We start from the raw sequence: 24397 nt of genomic DNA on the forward strand, positions 1-24397 counted from the left end.
AGCAGCAGGATAGAAAACAAAATGCACTAATTTGTACTTGGTATGCTTGTTAATTAAAATACTCTAGTAGCAGTACCACATATATAATACTCTATCTTAAAATAGAACCACACATTTCTCACATACAATCCCCATTCCTGCCTCTTGTTTGTATCAACGTATCTGTGTCCGCTCAGTGTAGCATTCTTTCCTCCTTAATCAACCTTTCCTCTAAGGTATGCCAATATGCCTGGCATATTTCTCATTCTGGTGCCCCAGATTTTTGGGAGACTTGGTTTTTGCTAATATAACACTTCCTCTGAAGTCTCATTTTTCTCTCTATGATGCTTGCTCTTGTCACCTTGATGAAATCTAGAATGAACTAAGAGACACATCCTCAGGTCTGTGAGGGCATTTTATGGGAAGGATTAATTGAAGGGAGAACTCGAGGAAAAGCAGTGTTTTGCCTGCTGCTTGTGGTTCTTGTTGATGAGTGCATTTACCCTGTTGCTGCTGCTGTTCTCCGCTGGCGTCTGACCCCAGCTTGTGTGGCCTTGTGATGTGGAGTAACACACAGCAGCTCTTCAGCCATCACTCAGACCTTTAGAACCAGACTGGGGCTGCTGAGATTCCCAGCCCTGCAGACAGACCAGCTGCTAGTTTCTTGACCTCTCTAGGATGCAGACAGCTACTGCTGCACTACCCAGTCTCTACTGTGTAAGCCAATCTACTAAAACTCCACCTTTTCAAAAAAATTGTTTGTAGATTAATTTATCTTGCGTGTATGACTGTTTTGCCTGCATGTATGTCTTGAGCCACATATGTTACCTTTGTAACTCCAGCCCTGGAGCATTCAATACCCTCTTGTGGCCTCTACTGACATCTGAATATAACTGCACAGACACATGCATAAGCAATACATCTTATGTACATCACCCTGTCGGCTCTTTTGCTCTAGAAAACATTTTCTTTTATTTTTTAAAGATTTATTTATTTATTATTATACATACAGTACTTTATCTGCCTGTGTGCCTGCACACCAGAAGAGGGCATCAGATCTCATTATAGATGGTTGTGAGCCACCATGTGGCTGCTGGGAATTGAACTCAGGACCTATGGGAGAACAGTCACTGCTCTTAACCTCTGAGCCATCTCTCCAGCCCCTAGAGAACACTTTCTAATACACTCAGACCATCCAACTTTTGCTTCCCACACATGTGGAAATGGCCTTGTTGTCCCTGTCACTTGCCATGAATTGGTTAGCATTCACCTGTATCTTTGAGTGGTACAGAGAGACCACAGGGACAGCCTCATCTCAGCTTCTCCCCTTTTCCTACTCCTGTCTTTCCTAAGTCTCCTATCGACCTCTCAAGGCCTTGAATTGAGGTAGAACTTGTCTTCTTAAGCCCGTTTCTAAGCTTACACTTCTTTCTCTGTATATCTTGTTCTCCTTCGTCCCACTGGGATCAGTCTTTTGAGTTTATCGAAGTCCAGCCCTGACCACTTTCGTATCTTTTAGCTCATGTATCAATTTCCCCTTCCACTTCTTGATGGACATGCTGGCTCAGGGAAGTTTATCAACTGCAATCTTATCAGTCCAGTAAATCCCAATGACCCTCTTGAGAGCCAGTACAAGAACTTAACCATTTGTTCCGGCCCCACACTACGAATACTTCACATTTATTGGGAAAAAATTCAGTTGGTATGACGATATTCAGATGTTATACTTTGATTCAACTCTCTCTCTCTCTCTCTCTCTCTCTCTCTCTCTCTCTCTCTCTCCTCTCTTGTCTTTTGGAGACAGAGTCTCCCTATGCAGCTCTGGATGTCCTGCAACTCTCTATAGGCTAGGCTGGCTTTGAACTCAGAGAGCCGCCTGCCTCTGCCTCTGAAGTCCAGGATTAAAGACATCTGCCACTAGGCCTGGCTTATTCAAAATTTAAATGTGAAAATTTCCATTTAGAAGTAGAGGAGAAAAATATTTACAACTGATGAAAGTACACCAAATCAGAATATAAACCATTTAGAAGCTATAGCTGAATGTCAATATTATGCAAAACAGAAGATAAACAAAAATAAAATGTGAATATTACCCTTTACTGAGGCCAAAAAGTTTATTCTGTGCTATGGAAATATTTCCAAACCTGATGTATTTAGAAAGTAGCAAAGTATTACTCTAGCTAGATACAGCGTTGCCTCTCATAATGCTGGAGTGTGTTGACAGGTACTTCTCTCAGAATGCAGCTTTCAGTTTTAAAGTCCAACTATGGGAGGGTTATAAAGATGCTCATTTTTGATAATCTTCCCCATTTTATCTCTCAAAGATAGGAAGCATCTGCTTTCTGCTGAAACTAGGAAAAGGGGGAAAAAACTTACAACTGATTCTCTTAAATTACAGTGCTTACAAATCACTGTTTCCTTGATAGCTCATGCCTACAAGCCATCCTTCATGTCCATTTGTTTCTTCTTTCTCATGGGTACATAAGGGGTGGCCAAAATGGGATGAGAATGGCGCTTGCTTATCACTGTGACGTTCCCTTACACGGCTTCTACACTTACTCATTCAGCAGCGCTTTCAGATGGAGCTGCAGGCTGCGCACTGCTGTGTGCAGGTTACTCAGCCCTCTGGACTTCTGCTGAGCTCTGGGTAAGCGCTGGGGTACTGACTGGTGCTGAGTTTCAAAGTACCGAAAGAACTCATAGCTGCGCTTCAGCTCTTCCAAGCAGGCGGAGTGAGCATGAGGTAGACCTTGAGTCACGTCAGAGAGAATGTGATGAGGCAGGAGTGCTGCAGTAAGTAAGGGCCCGGAAGGTGAACTGGCTGTAGACAGTAACAGGGCTAAGCGTCTGAAGAACTCTGAACTCTGTGCCACCCAGAGCTGGAACAAAACCTGAGAGATAGGGTGGGGTGGGGAGAAGGGGGTCGGGGGAGTGGGGAGGGAGAGCGAAAACATACTGATCAATAAAAATATTGTCACTATTCAAAACAAACGACAAATTTATTTACCTTCTGACTTTAACTATTCACAATATCAGAAATAATGGCTAAACTGAACTTGAACTAACTCCAAGATTAGCCAAGGACACTATACAGAATTATGCAGTCATAGTCATGTAATGATATAGGATTCTAATACAGAAGTTAACAACTGTATGTAACTTAGCACAGTTCTATCCTAGATAGAGATGACCTAGGAATGGATTGGGGGCAGGGGGCAGAGGGACAGCTCAGTGCATTTCCAGAGGACCTGGGTTCAATTCCCACCACCCATATGACAGCTCAGAACTGCTTGTTACTCCAATACCTCTGACATCATTGGTACACACAGGGACATATAATTTAAAATAGTAAAACAAAGCCTATAATCCCAGCACCCAGAAGGCAGAGGCAGGCGGATCTGTTGAGTTTGAGGCCAGCCTGTTTTACACAGTGAGTTTCAGGACAGCCAGGGAAATACATAGAGAATCCCTGCTTCACAAATGTATTAGAAATGAATTTTTCTTTAAAAAATATTCAGGCTAGTGAGGTGGCTCAGAGGGTAAAGGCACTAGCTATGAAGCCTGAGAATTTGGGTTCTCTCTCCCATACTCACACGGTGCAACTCCCACAAGGGATGCTATGGTATGCAGACACCCATACACACACAGCACGAATTTGCTGCTGAGGGGCTGGTTCAGCAGTTGCCAGCAGCTGCTGCTCTTGCACAGAACCCAGGTTGGGCTCCATTCCCAGCACCCATATGGCAGGCAGCTTACACTCTTCTGTAATTCCAGTTCCAGGTGAGCCTGGAACAGAAGCACTGCACATCTGTGGTGCAAAGACACAGATGCAGGCAAAACATCCACACAGATTTAAAAAAAATGAATCTAGGGTTCAAGCCAGCTGTGGTGGCTCATACTTTTAATCCTAGCACACAGGGGGCAGAGACAAACAGATTTCTCCAAGTTTCAGGCTAGTTAAGGCTACATACACAGTAAGACCCTATCTCAAGAAAAAACAGGAAAAAAATAATTTGGGTTTCAAAATGAGATTACTACTATGTTCTAAGAATTAGCATGTCTGGCATGAAAATTGCAAACCTATTTTTTGTTCAAGATTAACTTAAAAATATTATGTGTGTACATATTTGTTTGTGTGTGGATATGTGCACATGAGAGTGTAAGTGGCTACAGAGTCCAGAAGAGGGTGTCAGACACACTGGAGTTGAAATTACAGGTGATTGTGATCCACCTAAAGTGGGTGCTGAGAGCCAGATCGGGTTCTCAGTGGGAGCATTATGTGCTCATAACTACAGAGTTTTCTCTCCAGTCTCTGTAGACTTAGGCTTGAGAGACACAGCACAATGCACAGAGCGTCTCTCCAGACACAGCCCTAACATAAGGCAAACACACAGGAAGCACTCCAGCACTAACAAAAGTAATGGGCAAACTACTTCAGACAAGCTAGATTTCAATATTAACAAGCTATGAATATAGATGTTCTCAAGATGACTTTATTAGATGAACTTCAAATTATGCAGATGATTCCATGGGACTCTACACACACACACACACACACACACACACACACACACACACACACACACACACACACACGAAGAGGGAAGGATAGAAACCAATAGAGGGAAAGCCAAGAAGGTCTCTGAAAATTTAATTTGGTCCATGAAGGAAGAGGAGCCTATGAAACAGGCGTTGTGTGTGCAGTCTTGTGACAGTAACATACATGATACATGGTATACCTAAAGAACGGCAAGGTCAGTGTGGTTGACCCAGCTTAAGCAGGAGGGAACATGGTGTATTATACAGTTCTGGATTTTACTGAGAGAATTAAGAAGTTACTGAGCAGAAGAATAAAATGACTTATGCTTTAACAGGCTCCTTCCAGCTGCTGAGACTTCAAGAAAGGGCAAGTGGACGTTAGATGTTAGCAAAGTAATCCGAGTTCACGGTCCCTGAACCACAGCACATAGAGGTAGGGAAGGTGAGCAGCGACTGCACTCTGGACAGATGGTGACAGGAGACCAGTGCCTAGGGAAGAGCCTTCACAAGGGTAGTGTGAATCCAGCGCTTTGAAAAAGACATTGGAAAGAAGCAAGCTGGCATCCAATTGATACTTTAAAAAAGACTGACTTATTATTGAATTTCTGTCACATCATCCAGTTACACATTAAAGCTCAGAAATATAAAGTTTTCCCATTTGTTCTTTGGAGAAAGTACACATTCTTTTCTGCTTGCTCGTTTGGATAAGCTGCTTTGGCTAAGGGAATATCCCAAAGCTTATGGCTGAGTAGCACATTTTGATTTTTAAATAGTTCATGGCATCTGGATTCATTTCTTAAATCAGAAAATATAGTACCTTATAGTAGTAGTAGTAGTAATAATAATAATAATAATAATAATAATAATAATAATAATAATAATAATAATAATAGTTAAACACATAAAGAATCCAGGCATGGTACCATACACTTGTAGTCCTGGTAACTCAGCAGACAAGAGGATTACTTGAGTTCATGGGCTGAAAACTAGCAGGATAGTGAGACCCTTTCTAAAAATACAGTTCCCATTTTTTGGAACTATATACCTGAATACTGCTGAGGAAGTGGACACTGTCCCAGGGTCTTTGTAAGCAAGTTATAGCGCTGTATCAAGGTTTACCATGCTGGTCTACCATAACCTAGGCAGCGTTCCTTTATTCTATTGTAGTTATCACCTCCAAATCCTCTGCACTTACCAGGTAGGTGTCTGGAATAGAGCGTATTTATGCAGAATTCACCCCTACACAAAGCTACTATGTAACTTGGCACACAGATTCAATAGTTTACAACAGTCACCTCAGGAGAGATTAGTGGAATCGGAATGGCTAGTTCAAAGCATGAATCGCTTGTAAGTGGCTCTAATATATGTCAAATTACATTGTCAGACAATTAACTTTACAAAATATAAGAAATCAGGGAGAAAAGTGTTGCAGTGGCCCACATAAGATGGTAAGCGGTACCTATAATCCAGCTAGCCGGAGGACCGAGGAAGAACTTTGAGATCAAGTTTAGCGTAGGCAACAGAGCGAGACATGTCAGAGAAAGAGAAAGACAGATGGGGATAGGGTGGAGGTGGAGGGGAGACAGAGAGGAGAGAATATGATGATAAGGACAGCGGCTAAGGTAGGGCAGGGATAAGAGGAGGAAAAGGATGGTACTCCATTTTCTAGAATCGGAAAATGTAAAAAGTAAAAGATCCACATCTCAATGCAAAATGTATCTTGGTAAGTGCAGCCAACTGCATCTGAACTGATCCGCAATGTTATCAAGAGACGTTTCAAAGACGAGAAACAAGTATCTCCACTCAGCTCCCTAAACTAAAGGGAACATAAGGCATTTGGACTGACTTCTTAACAACTCTCTGGAAGCTGACTGCATGTGTGCTTTTAATGCTGTTTTGTTTTTTGGTTTTTTGTTTGGAAACAGCGTCATGCTAAGTATGTAATACATGCTGACCTTCAACTGTGATCCTCCTGCATCAGCCTCTTGAGTGTTGAAACGACAGGTGGGCACATGGCTTTTTTAACTTGCCTTAAATTATTTGTTTTCTTTAATATGTTTCTATGGCCACAGCCGGGCAGTGGTGGCACGTGTTTAATCCCAGCACTCTGGAGGCAGAGGCAGAGGCAGAGGCAGAGGCAGAGGCAGAGGCAGAGGCAGAGAGGCAGAGAGGCAGAGAGAGAGGCAGAGGAAGAGGCAGAGAGGCAGAGAGGCAGAGAGGCAGAGAGAGAGGCAGAGGAAGAGGCAGAGAGGCAGAGAGGCAGAGAGGCAGAGGCAGGATCTCTGAGTTCGAGGTTATCCCAGTCTATAGACCTTCAGGACAGTCAGGGCTGCACAGCAGAAAATCCCAGTTCCAAACAAACAAACAAACACAAAAACAAAAAACAAAAAACCCAAAAACAAACAAGCAAATAAATCCCCCCTATGGCCATTCATCACTACTGATGGTACAGTGCTTAGCTGTAATTTGCTTTCAGCATACTTTGGGTGTATCTGATAACATCCTCAGATTAGTTAGTAAGAGTGAAATGCCTGGGATAAAGGCTCTACCCTTTTGTGAAGACGGGAATTCACTAGTCAGGCTTATACCGTCATCACCTGTATGCGAGCTCTCCTTGAGTCTTCAGTGATAATGACTGCTATCAACTTCCTTTGTAAAGATGACTTAGTATTTCTATTTGCATTTCTTTCAATAGTATGAGTAAAAGTTTTCTTGTACTGCATGGTTTTGTACTTTTGCTCTGTGAATGGCCAGTCCATGTATTTACCTAGCTTCTGGTTGGTTTTTTGTTGTTGTTGTTGTTGTCTGTTTGTCTTTTTGAGACATTTTTTTTTTCCGTGCAGCCTTGGCTGTCTTGGACTTATTTTGTAGACAAGGCTGGCCTAGAATTCACAGAGGTATGCCTGCTTCTGCCTCCCTAAGTGCTAGAATTACAGGCGTGAGCACCAGGCCTGGCTCCCGCATATACTTTTTGTTTGCTTGACTGTATGTGCAGTGCTGGGGATGGACCCAGGGGCCTCGTGCTCTCTAGGCCACACAACCTATCAGTGAGCTAAACTCTGACCCCTGTAACCTTTGGTTACCTTAGTACTCTTCATACACAAAGAATTCAAGTTGTACAGTTTTACTTTATTGTACTTAAAGCACATGGTACTTGAAGTTTGGAAGTTAATTTTGATATTATCAATTATACTCTTTCATGTGGCTGTAACTAGTGAAAAATTATAAGAAAAATTGGGGGAGGATTTTATAAATTTTATATAAATTTACCTAGGTTTGTTGAAACAAATTCATGTGCACTTCCTATCAAGTAATTCACTCATTTCTAAACATTCTCTATGGCACTCTTAAATTAAGAGCACTGACACCAAAATACAAGGCCCTCTCTCTTCGTTTGGCCTGTATGATCTCTCAGCACCTGAAGGCAGCATCCTAACATGTACAGCATTGTAAACGATGGCATGTGGCACCACGGAAGGGGAATAGGAGCATAGCTTGTGCTACACAGCGACCGAGTAGTCCGTGCCTTCTAAACGGCTGGTTACCTTCAAGGCTGGCAGGCTGAAGCCATCTGTCAAGTTATGAGCTTCCTCTTCGGATATCTGTTCTTCACTGAGTCCGAGCCCCAGCTCCTTAAAAGGTACCACACAGATGTAGTTGGTAACATTGTCACTCTCGGAGTTCAGGGGGTAGGTTAAATCAGGTTAAGGCAATCAACAACGCCTCTCATTAACACATTTAAGATAGCCCGAAGTATTGAATAACTTCATTCAGTTGGTTTAAAGCAAGGAAGCCAAACTCCAGCATTCTTTCTTTTTCTTTCTTTTTTTTTTTTTTTTGTTTTTTTGAGACAAGGTTTCTCTCTGTGTAGCCTTGGGTGTCCTGGACTCGCTTTGTAGACCAGGCTAGCCTCGAACTCACAGTGATCTTCCTGCCTCTGCCTCCCGAGTTCTGGAATTAAAGGCGTGAGCCATCATGCCTGGCTTCCAGCATTCTTTTTAGGCCAAGGACCTGGTGTCCGGCCACACTCTTTGGCTTAGGTACACTTACTGACTCTTCCGTTACACTGCAAAGATGGCGCACAGGAACGGCACACAGGGGTTCCTTGAAGTGAAATCTCTTGTATATGTAGTGGCTTTTCAGATAGATATGCATACCCCTGATGGCCTGAGCAGTTTCATGGATGTTCCCAGTGTGAACATCAAGGTCGGAATCTTTGACCTTTGTATAATTTTATAGGATGTTCTGGCTTAAAAGGGTTCTGAACCATTTTTACACCACTAAAGCTTTATACTTTCTGGTCCATCTAAAAGGACACTTAGATCTTTCTCATCATTCAAGCCTTAGTTTCAGTGCCAGCTCATCAGAGGGCACCCAGTCACTGTAGTACCCACTGACAGTTCTCTGCCATATCCCCGGACCTCCTCCTTTACAGTAATTATATTTGCAAATCCTAACTGCCAGCTTTTTATTATGTTACCTATTAGAAAGCAAGCTTCGCTGGAACAAGGGTCACTTTCCTTGTTCACTGTAAGGTCCTCAGTACTGAGGAAAGTTGACTAGTGCAAGCAAGTTCCCTCAATCTCCCTACTCTAAATTTATGCTGCTTGGGGCAGAGACTGTAGCTACACATATAACCATGGCATAGCTAGTGACCAGCACTTGGCTTAGCACCATGTTTATGTTCAATACATTCTCACTGAATGACTAGCTACTTGGAGTTCATAAGCCATTATCAGATCCATTCTTTCCATAGTCTTTTGTTTGTTTGTTTCCAGACAGCTCTGGCTGTCTGGCTATGCAGACCACTCTGACCTTGACCTCGGAGACCCACCTGCCTCTGCTGGGATTAAAGGCATGCGCCACCCTTCCTGATTCTTTCCACGTCCCTTTGCTTCTTACTACGTACAGTGCAGACTTGTAGTCTCACGATCAACTCCTATGTATTTTTTAAAGGACCAATTCATGCTACAGCCCCTTTAATTCCATCAGGGCAGGTGCACCGACCTACTCTGCTGGAAGGCACCCTGAGCACTTATGTTGTATTATGAGTGCTGGGTTATTTCTAGGTCACACTCAAAAGTCCTCGGGACATGTTTTTGATCTGTCTCATTAACACCTGCAAGAGTGTCTGACACACAGCTGGTAGACATTTTAAGCAGTGGAGGAAGCAGATGGGCAAGTTTTTCATGAAAATTCAATTGCTTTCTCTTCATTTCCAAAGAGATAGCACAGTATAGCTATATGTAGTACATATTTACACACATATACATATTGTATGGTTTAAATGGTAAGTCACTTAACTTCTATGTCTGGTTTTCATAAGCAGAGGTAAAGAACACAGCCGGAAGGCCTGTGTAAATCACGTGGGGCTGGAGCACAAGGCACATGGAAACACACACTGTCTCCATCAGAACCCAGCAGGCTGAAGGGAGAGCAGTCTTTTAACCATCTATTTACTCACAGTTTAGCATATTTATGAATCGTAATTTACTAATTTATGGGATTACTGCCGTTTTAAAGATGAGGAGAGTAGGGCAGAGAGAAACTAAGAAACTAGCTTAAATTAATGAGAGTCACCTATGCAGTAAGATAGTGACATAGCCAAACTTGAACTTAGGGAATCCAGCACTAGAGTTTTTTTGAAAGGGGAAGGATCTCCTGTCCTCAGCTTATTGCAGGTCAGGACACACATTTGCCGTATTTGCTCCTTTTCTTAAAGTGTCTCATGTAACAAAGGCAAGCTCTTGGACCTCTTTCTTTGGACCAGTGAAGAGAAAGATTTCGAAAATGTTCCCCAGTGGTAACGACCCACACGGGGCAGGCTTTCTTCCTGTCTGTCACTGTTACTCCTCCTGCAATGTACTTTTAAAAATAGAACTAAGGAGAGAGATTTGATGTGGAATAGACAATATGAATTTACAGTTCACTCTCCGGATGCGAGTGTAATATGTAATTCGGGGCTTTGTTAACTTGTTAGCTTCACACGGAGACAAAAGGATATTTCTTCAGCATGTACAGGGTAGCTAGCCTTGCAGCTTGAAAGTTGGCTCTTACAGTCCTGTAGACAGCTTTCCGAAGGCCGGCGAGGTGCTGGCTGGGAGACTGGGCAGCCTTATGAAATGAGCAAGCAGCACTGACCCTGTCAAGCAAACTTGAAAAGTAAAATGTGATACAACTGTACAGGTGTCCTAAAGTTTGTGTTTCCTACATCCACAATTCTATTAAACTCAGAAACCATTTCTTTCTTAAAATTACTATAAGTATCTCAAGTCAAGTATAACCTCCTTTTTCTTGATACATACAAAGCCACTAAAATACACAAACCAAAGTCAACAACTGAAAAATTTAAAATCTCATGGAATATTTAGTCAAATAGAGAGAAGATGAGTTTTAATTCTGATAGAATAGAAATGAGGAACATTTACATAGAATGTGTGGCCTTCTACATAAAGACACTCTACTTGGTAAAATCCACTACAGCAGAATTACTTCACAGGCTTCAAACTCAGCACCTACAGGTGATATGCACGGCTTAATTATCAACACCTTCTCATGCTTAATACGCATCTAAATTATGTTCATGAATCACTCATTTGGTGACATGTACAGAGCAATTAACTACTATATAGAAATGTGGTCTGTACATTCATAAAAGTAGGGTAAAATTACTTACCCACCTGCTGCCACTGGCACTTACCTACTCATAATGAAGTAGGAGACGCAGGAACGAGACAGGACCAGTGGCCAACAGGGGGATGCAAGTAGAAAGGCAAAGTAAGGGTTACTGTGCGCCAGGCCAGCTGCTCTCAAGCTTTCATGCTGCTCGAGCTTTCCTTAAGCCAACAGAAAGCACTGGCAGCAATGGCATGGGATGTGCTGCTTTGTGACTGAGAGCAGGCAAGGCTAAATGCTGCAGTCATTCTAATCAGCAGCCTCCCCCAGTAGCGAGACAAAATGTCTGACTTATCTGGTAAACCTCCATGAAACCACACATCTATAAAACAGACACCGAAGTAGACATTTTACAATGTAAAACCAAACTAAGATATACAGACAAAGATGGACAGACTTAATTTTAAGTAAGGGAACAGAGGAAAAGAAAGGTTAAATTATTTGCTAGAAAGGAAACATCGAGGCAGAAATAAAGCACTCCTGGTTTCAGTGTGAAGCAGCAGGGCTTGTGCTCTGCTGAATCTATTTTACAGACTGAACTGTGTCTAAGACCCTGCAAGGCTTATTATCCCTGTGCCATTTCAGTCCACTGTCCAGTTAGATGGAGACAATGAAGAGACGCCTTCCAATACTTTTTACCTGGGTGGTACAAAGCATAACCAGGTCAATCATGCTTAATGGCCTACTTTACTTTTTCATGTTAATTGCATGGATACGGGTAAAAAAATCAGAAAACTGACCAGAGTCGCAGCATCTTGTATACATGTTTAAGCATTAGTTGGGCTCCTAGCCATGCATCTCTCAGGCCTTTCAATAAAATGCTGTGTAAGTCGACAGTGACATGGATATTGTACTTAATTGAAAAGTGACTTTTTAATTTTTAAAATTTGACAACCAACTTAAAATTTTCTATCTACTGGTAAGAACTGCATTTAACCTAATGGAAGGACAAAATCAACAACATCCACAGGATTGTTTTGCTTTGCACTGAGCAGCACAAGGCATAAAATTCCTCAAAGTCATTGTGGCCATTTGAATAAAAATGACTCTCATAGGCTCATAGGGAGTAGGTGTGGCCTTGCTGGAGTAGGTGTGGCCTTGTTGGAGTAGGTGTGGCCTTGCTGGAGTAGGTGTGGCCTTGCTGGAGTAGGTGTGGCCTTGTTGGAGTAGGTGAGTGACTGGGGGCAGGCTTTGAGGTCTCAGAAGCTCCTGAGGCCTAGTGTGGCATTCACTTCTGCTGCCTGTGGGTCAAGATGTACTGTGTCTGCCCGTGTGGCATGCTTCCCACCATGATAATAGACTACACCTCTGGAACTGTAAGCCAGCCCCAGTTCAATGTTTTCCTTCATAAGAGTTGCTGTGGTCATGGTGTCTCTTCACAGCAATGACACCCTAAGTAAGACAGTTAGCTCTACTCTCAGGATTGCTGTAAGGAGCACGAGAGCACAAAGAGTGTGGTGCTGACTACAGACTCCTGCACTTCTCCACTGCACGATCTCCCAGCGAGAGCTCTGAGGGCAGGGTGAAGGACTAACCTAGAGCAGAGCCAACTGAGTGACGCGAAGACTACAGGCACCATCTCCCTCCTGATTTTCTCTATAGCCCAACCTCACCTAATTAGAAATCAGTAACTGTTCACTGCATACTTGTTTTTCCCAATTATATGTGTCAACAGAAAAATGTTACACAGCAGGAAGAGACAAGAGAGGTGACAAAAGATGTCAATATGATTGAAATATATTATATACATGAATGAAATTGCCAAAACAAAACTCATTATATAATTAATACATGCTAACTAAAACATTTAAAAATTACATAAATTATTAAATATACTGTAGTCTGTCATCTGTGAACATTTAGTAGGTAGTCTAGTGTACTAAAAACGGGCTTCTAAAGTTATGGATATGAATGGGATCATAACGATGTGATAGATATGAATAACTGCTCTATGAATAATACTATGAATAATTCCTTAATTGTATGTAAAAATGACTAGCACAGCATATGGAACATAGCTTGTCCCTAATGAGTGCAACCCCTCTGTATGTGGTATGTGATATGTGGTGTTTGCTCATGTATGTGTAAGCATAGATGCCAGTGTACACAGGTGACCTGCACTTTCTTTTCTTTTCTTTCTTTCTAAAATTTATTTATTTATTTATTACTTATACAGTGCTTTGCCTGATATGTACCTGCATGCCAGAAGAGGGCACCAGATCTCATTATAGACGGTTTTGAGCCACCATGTGGTTGCTGGGAATTGAACTCAGGACCTCAGGAAGAGCAGCCAGGGCTCTTAACCTCTGAGCCATCTCTCCAGCCCCAGGCCTGCACTTTCACGAACTACTTTATTCTCTTAAAACAGGTTCAATCATTGACTCTAGTGCTAGGCTGGAGGTCAGTAAGGCTCAGCAATGCTCCTGTCCCTATACTGTCTATAGCACTGGGGTTACAGCTATGTGGCCATGCCTGGCTTTTTATACAGGTGATGGAGATGTGAACTCAAGTCCTCATGTGTGCACAACTGTTCTTTCCTGCTGAGCCATGCCCCTAGTCCTGCAATTCCCCTTTCAGTAACTATCCAGTATATCACGACAGCTAGACTGCTAAATATTTGGTTTCCCATGGGAACGAGCAACATCCTTGTGAGCATGATATAATGTTCTAGTGCTACAGCAGCTGCTAGTGGTTACCCAGGGAGCACTATTAATATATGCTAAGATTTAAAAGTGAACTCATGGTAGACACATCTACCATCTAAACTGGGCAATGAGGTCTTTTGATAGGGAATAAAGGAAGCAAACATTTATTGGGCAGCCACGGCACATTACGCTTAGTGTTAAACAGTGTCCCCATCTCATATAGTCACACAGCAATAGGCCAAAGCAACTGTGATTTGCAAAACATTTATCCAAGTGGAGAAGCAGAACTCTACTATACACCCATCTCCCGTACAATGACCTCATCCCTTCACTCATGAGCTATGTGGACTTGTCTTGCCGTAACTGTAACACAAAAATAAAAGCAGATGATATCCTCCTTAAAGTAAAATAAATAACAGAACAGACTTATTTAAGAAAAATAAAGTGAGAAATGAACTCACAGAGTAAATCCCCTGGAAATGACTTCAGTTTCTTGGATGAGACGTAGAGATTTTCTCACAAGGTTAGTGAAGGCTCGGCTATTTGCTGCCATATCTTCTAAACGGACCCTATGTTTTTTCAGAGTCATTTGCAGTTTGGCTGTCCTCCAAAATTTCAAAACTCGTATGATCAAGTAAAGAAATAGAATTACTCCCCATACCAGCCAGGAAGACACAATCCACCACGTGGGGAGCACGAGGAGCAAACTAATGAAGGCAAATAGCATCGAGACATCCCTATGAACACAGAGACCAAGAAAAAGCCATCAGGCACGGGGTGGGGGGTGGGGGAAGGGGAAGTCAGCTACCTGAGCTAGTAAAAGCAATGACAGATCTCGGTTTACTAAGGCAAAACACTAGCTTCTTTGTGAAGCTACACTTTAACCGTTTTAAACATGTAGCACACTAGATCATGTTGCCTAGGTATTAAAATCTGAGCTGGTGAAATTAGGTAGAGGACATTGGAAAGAAGTGTCTTCTACAACTGTTTTAGGAAGGATGGTATCTAATATGCAAATTATAGATTTAAAAGTCCAATTTTATAGATTTAAAAGTAATAATAGTATCTCAGAGATCTTTCAAGCAGTGAAAACCATGGTGAAATGTGTATACACAAAACAAGAATACAGGGAAATGCTTCTCTGGATATGGGAGAACAGCACCAGCAATACTTGGGACTTACAGTCACACTCAAGTCATGTGAGAACGCGTCTTATGTGTTGCATGTGACTATGTCCACCCATCACTTTCCACCTTAGTTTCTGAAGCAGGGCCTTTTCATGGAACCTGAAGCTTATCATCTTGACTACAGTGTGTGGCCATCATGGCCTCAGCGTCTGCTTAGCTCCGCCTGCCCACTGCTAGGGCAGGTGCATACCACCACAGCTGGTGTTTAGACTTGTATGTGGGTGCCAGGAAGCTTGAGTTCAGGCACTAATGCTTGTGTGGCAGGCACTTTACCCTCTGAGCCATCTCCCAGTTTGGAGAATGCTTCTCAATAAATGTTAGCCCTAACTTCTTCCAGAATCCATAACTTTTAATAACTAATTTACATAACTAATTTATAATCCTGGTAAAATTGTAAATCAAAATCTCATCATTTACTTTTATATAGAAACAGCTGTGGTGATTTGAATGAGAATGGCCCCATAGGCTCATATATTTGAATGGTTACTCACTAGGGAGTGGACCATTGAGAATTACTAGGAGGTGTGGCCTGGCTGAAGTGGGTGTGGCCTTGTTGGAGGAAGTATGTCACTGGGGGTGGGCTTTGAGGTTTCTCTTTTCTCTCTGCCTGCTGCCCATTGGATCAGGACGTAAAGTTCCCAGCTACTGCTCCAGCCTCATGCCTGTCTGTTTCTGGCCATGATGTTACAAACTATCCCTCTAAAATTGTAAGCAAGGTCCCACTGAATGCTTTCTTATATAAGTTGCCTTGGTCCTGGTTTCTCCTCAGCAATAGAACAGTAACTAAGACAACAGCAAACTCTAAAAGCATTTACAAAATCTCATACTTGCTCAGCCAATCGCCTTTACAGATTGAACGCCATTGTGGTTAGTACTTAAAGTCTGTATGTGCACAGGTATGTGTGTGTGTGTGGGAGGCCAGAGGTTAACTTTAAGCGTCATTATGCAGGTGTCACTCACTTTGTTTTTTACTATTTTTGTCACTGTTGTTTTTCTGAGATAGGTATCTGAATGTAGCCCTAGCTGGCCTGACACTTGCTCTGTAGACCAGGCTGGCCTCAAATTCACCGAGATCCACCTGCATCTGTCTCCTGAGTGCTTGGATTATAGGCGTACAGCATCACAAACAGCCTTTTTTTTTTTTCTTTTAATCTTTCCAAATATGTTAGGCTGGGCTCCAGTGAGCCCACGGGAGCTCCTGTCTTTGCCACCCCAGGAGTGGTATTAGAAGCATATGCTACCATACCAAGCTTTTTGGAAAATGTGGTGGGTTTGGGGATTGAACTGAGGTCCTTATGCTCGCAAGGCAAACATTTAGCAGATGAGCTAACTCTCCAGCTCCATAAATGCTTAGCATCTACGGTTCATTCTTCACAGATCTTTAAATTCATTTATTTATACAAATATTTATAATACGCATATAGGTATCTATTTTTCTGGGTCTTTTGGAGACAAAGTCTTTACTGTGTTGTCCAGGATGGCCTTGAACTCTTGGGCTCAAGCAACACCTTCGTGGCCTAGACTGTAACTACATTTGTGGGATTCCAGGTACACACCATGTGCCGGGGAAATTCTTCTATTTTTTTTTTTTTAAAAACTGTAGCTATCCTCATGACCGTATTTCAGTGACTGCTGGCTTAGAAACACACTTGACTATGTGGTACAAAGTGACAGGAGAGATAAATTCAGAGTTCAGGCAGTTAATACAGCTACTTATTGAACTTGAACAGTTTGGGCAGTAACTCTACATTCCTTGATTCATTCTTCTCTGTCAAACATGATGAATGAATAGGAGAAGGGCACCAACAATTCCCCTGTGTGTGTGTGTGTGTGTGTGTGTGTGTGTGTGTGTGTGTGTGTGTAGATAAGTAAAATCTTTTAGTATTTATCATTTCTTTTTTGAAAAAATATTTTAAGACATGTGATCTAAGACTTTTGCCTTAGGCTCAAATATTTTCATTAGGATTATTTTTGTTTGCCTGTGTGTTTTTCCTCTGAGACAAGCTCTTTGCTATATTGCCCCCCTGGCCCCTAACTCCCGGGATCCTATGGTCCTCCAGCTTCAACTCCTCAAGTAAGCTTTAGAATAGTTCAAATCATTAGTTATGCTATCAGTTATGATCTCTTCTCAGCCAATATATCAATAATTGATGCTTTATCGCCATGTCCCAAACTTTACTGTCCCTGTAACACAGCTATGACATTATCTGGCTAGGGCAGACATGCACACTGCACTGTTATATTGATATTTTGAGACATTTATCCCTGATGTCTGAGCTGCTAAATATACAACTAATTTTACTGAGTTTGATAAATACATGATAACTTTTTTCCAGCGCTTTGTAATTTTTGTTTTGTTTTTATCTCTGGCATAGCACTACATTTGTTGTAACTGTAAACATATGAGATATTTATAAGGCCTCCACAATAGAGAATATTATGATAGATTTCTTCTGCCAATTCTATGTAAGCAGTCAAAAAAGAAATGTTTTCTGGACAGTACCAAATATTAGGGGTTGCCAGGGAGCAGAGTGTTGGAAGGTGTCCATTTTCCTGTTGAGGCTGTCCTGCAGACAGGATGCTGGGGTCAAGCAGCTCAATTAGCTCCACATCCTCTTGTAGCAGGACTTCCTGTTGCAGGATGGTATACAGTGAGTCCAGTCGAAATCCGGTGTCCTTTCCATCAAAATACAGGAAGAGAGGTATTAATACATATGCAATACTGCATTAAATGCTATGTTTAATAAAGTTCCAGTTATAGATATTTATTTTCAAAGTAGACTCCAAGAAGAAACACCAATTCACTCTCCCCTTAGTGGGACAGGTGCAGTTTTATTTTCACTCTAAATATAAAACAATAAAGACTGAGGTGGGCATATGTGAAAAATGAATTTTTAGTAATGATATGTAAAGTAATTACAGATTATTAAGCCTAGTCATATGTGCCTTCTTAGTTAAAACACTGGTATGCAATGTGAGCAATATCATACACATAGGAAATATTACAAAAGATGCTCACTTTGGATACTGTACCCATTGAGCCAATGTGGTAGTTTGACTGAGAGTGACCCCCATAGACTTGCATGGATGAATGCTTGGTCCCTAGTTGGGGGGCTGTTTGGGCAGGATTAAGAGGCGTGCCCTTGTTGGAGAAGGTGTACCACTGGGGATGTGCTTTGAGATTACAAAAGTTGGGGCCATTTTCACTGTGCTTTCTGTCTCCTGCTTAACAAATAAGCCATGAAGAGATATCATGTACTATAGCCCTCTGAAACCATTAGCCAAGACAGAGTCAATGCTTTCATTTACAAGCTGCCTAGGTCAGGCTTTTGTGATAGCAACAGAAAGCAGCTACTACATTTTATCAGAGGGATCAAGTGTTCCGCCCCCTGGTCACACCCCTAGCCTGGAAGTGTCTATACTTACAGCTTTGAGAAAACTGAAAGTAAATGACCACATAGAAAGGTGCATGGGGGCACAGGAGCTGCTATAAAGGTGACACGGAAGCACTGAAGTTCAAGTCAGAGACAGTACGAGAGAGGACAGCTGAGCTAGTCTGAAAGCATGAGCAAATCTGACCAGAGCGACTGGAAGGGTGCAGCGGACAGGAGAAAGTCTAAGCTGTGAGAGTGGAATCTGCGATCGGCTGTGAGCACAAGGCAGAAGGGGAGAGATGAACAGGAGGCTAATGTTCACAGTAACTGGTGATGTGGACTCAAAGAGACTGAGTCGCTTCTAAGAATTCTCATTTCAAAGAGTCAGTCTTTGGTAGTTGCTTTTTATGTGTTTAAAGGTTTTAAATCAAATGTATTAATTTAGTATTTAGAGTATGTGTGTGGGTACATGGAGATCAGAGCACAACTCATAGGGGCCACTGTTTCCTTCCACCACGTGGATGCTAGGATCCAACTCAGATCATCAGGCTTCCCGGCAGGAGCCTGTACCCCACAAGGCATCTTCCTGGCCCTTGTCTTTTAAGTAACACACAAGAACATAAAATTAAGCGGGACATGGGCACTGATGCTTGCAAACTCAGCTCTTGGAAGGCTGGAACAGGTCAGCCACAAGTCTTAGATGAAGACGGGCTAGTTAGTGAGGCCCAGGCTATTCTGGACTACAGAGTAAGGCTGTCAAACAAAAACAAGACAAAATCAGAAGCAAAGTAAAACACAACAACATGGAATTCTGTTAATGAGGTACTATGTAAATTTTGGTACATACATACTGTAGGATGCTTACATCAGGTCAAACAGACCTGTCTTCTCTAAGATTTATCATTTCCATTTAGTGCAAATTTCCACAATCCTTTCTTCCAGTTTTTGAAATATACAGTACATTGATGATATCTGTGCTGGAGAGCCCTGCTGTCTGAGGTTGCAGTCCTCTGGGCAGCTTCATAGACACCTCCTGTGCACCAGCATGGCAGAATTTATTCTTACCTAACTATAACTTAGCACCCAGTGGTCGCTGGCACAGCTGCAAGCTCGGCTCTGCTGGTGGGATACTAGGTAAACAGGTCATGTGTAACAAGCCTGAGAGCCCAGACCTAAGTACTCAGGCCTGGATCTTGGCTCTATAACTTAAACAAGTTACTAACATCTCAGTGCCAATTTTCTCATCTGCCAAGAGAGTAACAGCAGTACCCAGCCCTAGGATTAAATAAGTTGACATTTGCAGAGCGCACGCCTGTAATCTCAGCACTCAGGAGGCAGAGGCAGGCGGATTTCTGTGAGTTCGAGGCCAGACAGGTCTACAGAGTAGTTCCAGGATAGCCAAGACTACACAGAGAAACTCTATCTTGAAAAACCTAATAAACAAACAAACAAACAAAAAAATAGGTTGAATTTTGTTAAGCATGAAGAAGAGTTTCTATAGAAAGTATGTGTACTACCATGTATGAAATAATTAAAGAGCCAAAACCAAACCAAACCAAAACAAAACCAAAAAACAAACAAAACCCCAAAACAAAACAAAACAAAAAATCCAAAGCACAAAACATAAAACTTACGAAACATAAACATAGGCAATTGTTACTAGCCTGGTAAAGGAAATAGACTTAATAGGATGATTACTTCAGCAAAGCTAGGATCACTTACTGAAAAGATTGAGAGAAAATAGGAAAGAATTCCACCACAGAATAACAGCGCAAATACCACCCTCAGGATAAGGGAGTTGAAAGACTGGACTCATGGGTAAAAATATCAATAGTGAAACTGGCAAGGGAGGTTAGGGTTAAATTGTGCCAGTTTAGTGCTGATCTGAGTGCTAAGCTTATGTGACGGGTAACAGTAATTTCAGCTTTTAAAAAAGGCACCACTATTCAAACTAGAGGAGGACTGAGTTTTATTGGAAACAGGACTTTAGACTCAGGAGATCTCAGTTCAAAAAACTTCCCTCTCTCATTTTCTTGCTGAACATTCTTGGACAGTTCACTTAAGTTTCGAGGCCAAGCTGTCTAAACCTTGCTTTTCTCCCACTGGTGTAATACATCAAATCCTGTAATGTGATTTGGAGCATCCAGTCAAATGTGAAAGCTTTGTAAATGCCTACTTTACAATAGTCAGTGTGAAAGAACCATACTTCTTAGGGTCACAGAGCAGCCAAGAACCCTGACACCTGCTCCCGCACATCTCCGAGAGCCAAGGGAACTCAGCAAGCTGAATGCTTTGGGTACCCTGCATATTTACACTAGTAGGCTGGAAGGATGACTGCGCCTCTATAGGGGTTTGGCTAAGCAACAAGTACATCACAGCAGAAACAGAGAGAGGGAGGGAGTTTTACAGGAACTAGAGACGCCATCAATACTGACTCTAGGAAAGGGTGATTTGTCAGTCCTTCAGGACCGGACTGATTGTTCCAATTGTTTTATTTGTTTCCTTCCTTACTGAAAGAAATGCCAGTCAATGAAGGAGATGGCAGTAAATTAGCAGTCCAACAAAAATGGCAGTAGTAACTTCCAGAACACTGGCTACCTTTCATAAGAAACATGAACAATAGCAGCAAGCCCTGTTTAAACCAGCTACTGTAGAATTTCTACTGAAGTCTAATCACATCAGAATCATCAGCAAGACAGAGTTTGAGCCTTCAGCTCTCTCACTGTTACACGGGGCCATAACAGAACGAGGTAGAGCGAAGGAACACTCACTCACCAGCCTGTGAAGTTCCTCATCCTTCTTACAGCGCTGAGAGGAGAAAAGCCAGCCCTTGATGGTTTCCGTCAGCTTCAGCAGGATGCCCTGCTAGAGATTATGAATGACATTGTATAGGATTATTAATTAAGCACTCAAGGATCAAAAAACACTAAACAAGTTACCTCTAAGTAATTAGAATTTTTAATTAGAAAAAGAAAAAAAAACCTCATTTAGATTATACACTGTCAATGTGTTACAGCCTCCTCATTTATTTTTCCTTTTAGTTGTATAACAGAATGACCTAGAAATTGTATTTACATAATTAATTTCTGGGTCCTTAAGTTAGACTTTAATTCAGTGGAATTGAAATGAGACATGTGAATCTGATTTTTAGAAAATAGTCAGAAGTCACTATGATGTAGCCTGTTTATCATGGAAATACTAATGGCTATCTGTGTCAACATGATAATTATATTTATTTCAGAATGAAAGTATAGTATGGCCCACATTCTTAATATACTAATTTTGTTATAAATACTCAATTTTGTTATAAAATACTAAAGCAGAAAGGTTTTTGTTTTTGTTTTTGTTTTTTTCAAGACAGCGTTTCTCTGTATAGCCTTGGCTGTGCTGGACCAGGCTGGCCTCAAACTCCTACTTATCTGCCTGCCTCTACTTCCCAGAGTGCTGGGATCACAGGTGTGTGCCACCATACCTGGTACAGAAAGATATTTTAATCCCTTTTATGAAAACTGTTGTATGCCAAAAGCTTTATTAATTAACCAATTAAATATGTAATTGAACTTAAGAGCCCCATTTCCTGAGCATGCCAGTAAATGAGGTTTACAGTCATGTACTGATTTCTATGCTACCAGCAGCCGTGGAGACAGAGGTGAGTGTCCATACTGCTGCTGCAGAGAACTTCATAACGAAGCAAAGACAGCACAAACAGTTCACAGCAATGAAGTGAAAGACCATTCAGTGATGTTTTATAATGCTTATGAGCAGCTCCACCAGCAATTTCTGAAAGCAAACATTGACTAAACAACCCAAAGTTACCCATTTTGGTACCTGAATGCTAAAGAATGAGGGTAATTACAAAAAACAAAGACTTCAATTATTTTCTTACACTCATTCTTCTTGGCATGATTTTTTGTTTGGGGTCAGGTCATAATTTCTAAACTTTCTGAAATGGCCTTAACCACATGCCTGCAAAAATGCATTCTTAGCATTGACAAATACAGAACCCAAATATCAACAAATTTTGAAAAGAATGAACATGTTCTACATCCTACAGTATTGAATACTCAGGGAAGATTTACCTCTTTATGTGAAAGTAAACTAGCATATCAGTCTCACTAGTATGCAGACTGGCTTTTGTCATTCGTGTTTTTGAGACAGGGTCTTTCTATTATGTAGCACTGGCTGGCCTGGAACTCCCTGTGTAGACTAGGCAGGCCTCTGATACACACCTGCCTCTACTCTCAAGTGCTAGGATTAAAGGTGTGTGCCACCATGCCCACCTGCTTTTGACTTTAATACATGGTCAAACCATATGCATACAGTTAATTATTTAAAAATAAATTTTGTTATGATTTGTTATCAGAAAGCATTTGATTTGTATACCCATTTATACAAGCAGGGTTGCATAAAAATTCCTTGGGCAAAAAAGGGGTTATGAGCAGAAAAGGTTTAAGGAGCTCTGAGCTAGGAATTATGACTCAAGAAAGATTTACAGAAGCTTACTAGATGTGCTGACTCCATGAATCATTTCATTTACTTCAATACTTAACAGAGTATTTCTTTATGCAAGGACACAGTCATCCTTGATGAACAACACAAGATGATAAATGTTCGGTCCAAGTTTCCCTCTGAGATAAGTCTCTCACAGTCTGCTCTGAACACACTATATTCAGTTCCCAACAACTTGTAAGAGGGAGCTCTTGAGAGAGGGTTGGATAGGTAGTTGCTGATCTTGCATAGGTCTAACGAGCTGAGTCAAGACAGATGTGCCCTGGCCTGCAGGGTCCTTGAAGCAGATACTTCCATTAAAGCCAGAATCTTATGGTCAACCACCTGGCTTGTGCCCTCTGACTTACCCAAGATTTGTCATGTTCTGCTGGGAGGAGGATCCTAGGAAGAGGGGCCAGAACCAGGGCGTATACCTCAGTAGCAACATCTTGGTGCACTGCCACATAACAATACCTAACTATGTTCAATTTTTATATGTAAGTTTACAAAAACAACCCCCCCCCCCAAAAAAACCCTGTAGGGCTGGGTGTGTGTACAGCTTAGTGGTGGGCTATCTGTCTGCTTGGTATAAAGAAGTGCCATGTTTAAACCACAGCATCAAAACAACAAACTCCCAAAGAACAACAGATACTGGTTGGCAAGATGGCTCAGCCAGTAAAGCCTCTTGCTACCAAGCAGAACACCTGAGTTCAGTACCCAGCACCCACAGTGGATGGAGAGAGCTGACTCTTGTAAGTTGCCACTGTAGAAAAAAGAATTAAAAAAAAAAAAAACAATTTAAGGAGCATACCACTTAACAGAGAACTAACATGGGCAAAGTTCTAACTAAGGTTTTAGTATATTTCTTTGGTCTCTCCAAATAATGTCAATATTTTAAAAAGTGATATATCGTATTTCTCAAATCATTTTCATTTCCTCACATTATATTAATTACCCACAAAAAATTCTAGTACAGCAGTAAGGACTGATGTTTGTCTCTGTCTGTGAAATAAAAGTCTCACTAGTGTGAGGAAGAACTGAACTTGGCCTTGCGCATGCTAGGCGAGCACACTACCAGTGAGTCACAGGCGAGGCAAGCGCAAGCCCCACTGAGCCACATCTCTGGCCCTAAAAGACAGTAGAAGTAATCATTAAAGATAAAGAACAGAAGACTCAGCCATAAAAGTTGAGCGTGTTTCTTACTTTTGGTAGGACTCTTGTGGGAGGTTTTTGAGGTCCCTCTGTTGTCAAGCATTTTTCTGTTTTTGGTGACAAAGAAGAACATATTTCAAAATCTGTGTGTCCCAAATCCTGTAAGTACTGGTAAAGTGGAGAATTCTGAAAGAAACAGGAAATGAGGCACATTTCAAGATCGCTAATGTTTCAAGAGTTTTAGGATCAAATGTAAAATCACACCTGGGCATCAGCTATGCCACACTTTTTATGGCCTCTCCTATGGGGAGTGAAATGATCTGCTATAGTAAAATGCCACCAAACGCCAGTAAATCAA

At 41.7% G+C, this 24397-nt stretch overlaps 1 protein-coding gene across 4 annotated transcripts in view; it reads right to left on the reverse strand.

The window, feature by feature from the left end:
• The window catches only part of VEZT (vezatin, adherens junctions transmembrane protein), a 61724-nt gene that overhangs the window by 9110 nt on the left and 28217 nt on the right, over positions 1-24397 (reverse strand). For 2 of the 4 annotated variants that reach the window (XM_084794393.1, XM_084794396.1), the window contains exons 2-8: positions 24091-24225; positions 21175-21264; positions 17529-17701; positions 14300-14575; positions 10523-10672; positions 8064-8211; positions 2539-2870 (exon numbers count right to left, since the gene is read on the reverse strand). In XM_084794393.1, the coding sequence (XP_084650519.1) occupies positions 2539-2870; positions 8064-8211; positions 10523-10672; positions 14300-14575; positions 17529-17701; positions 21175-21264; positions 24091-24225 (1304 nt within the window). The remainder of the gene's footprint in view (positions 1-2538; positions 2871-8063; positions 8212-10522; positions 10673-14299; positions 14576-17528; positions 17702-21174; positions 21265-24090; positions 24226-24397) is intronic. The other 2 variants (XM_084794394.1, XM_084794395.1) reach the window with 2 other exon arrangements.

Source organism: Acomys minous, assembly GCF_964271855.1.
Source record: "Acomys minous genome assembly, chromosome: 9".
In the NCBI taxonomy this organism is placed as follows: Eukaryota; Metazoa; Chordata; class Mammalia; order Rodentia; family Muridae; genus Acomys; species Acomys minous.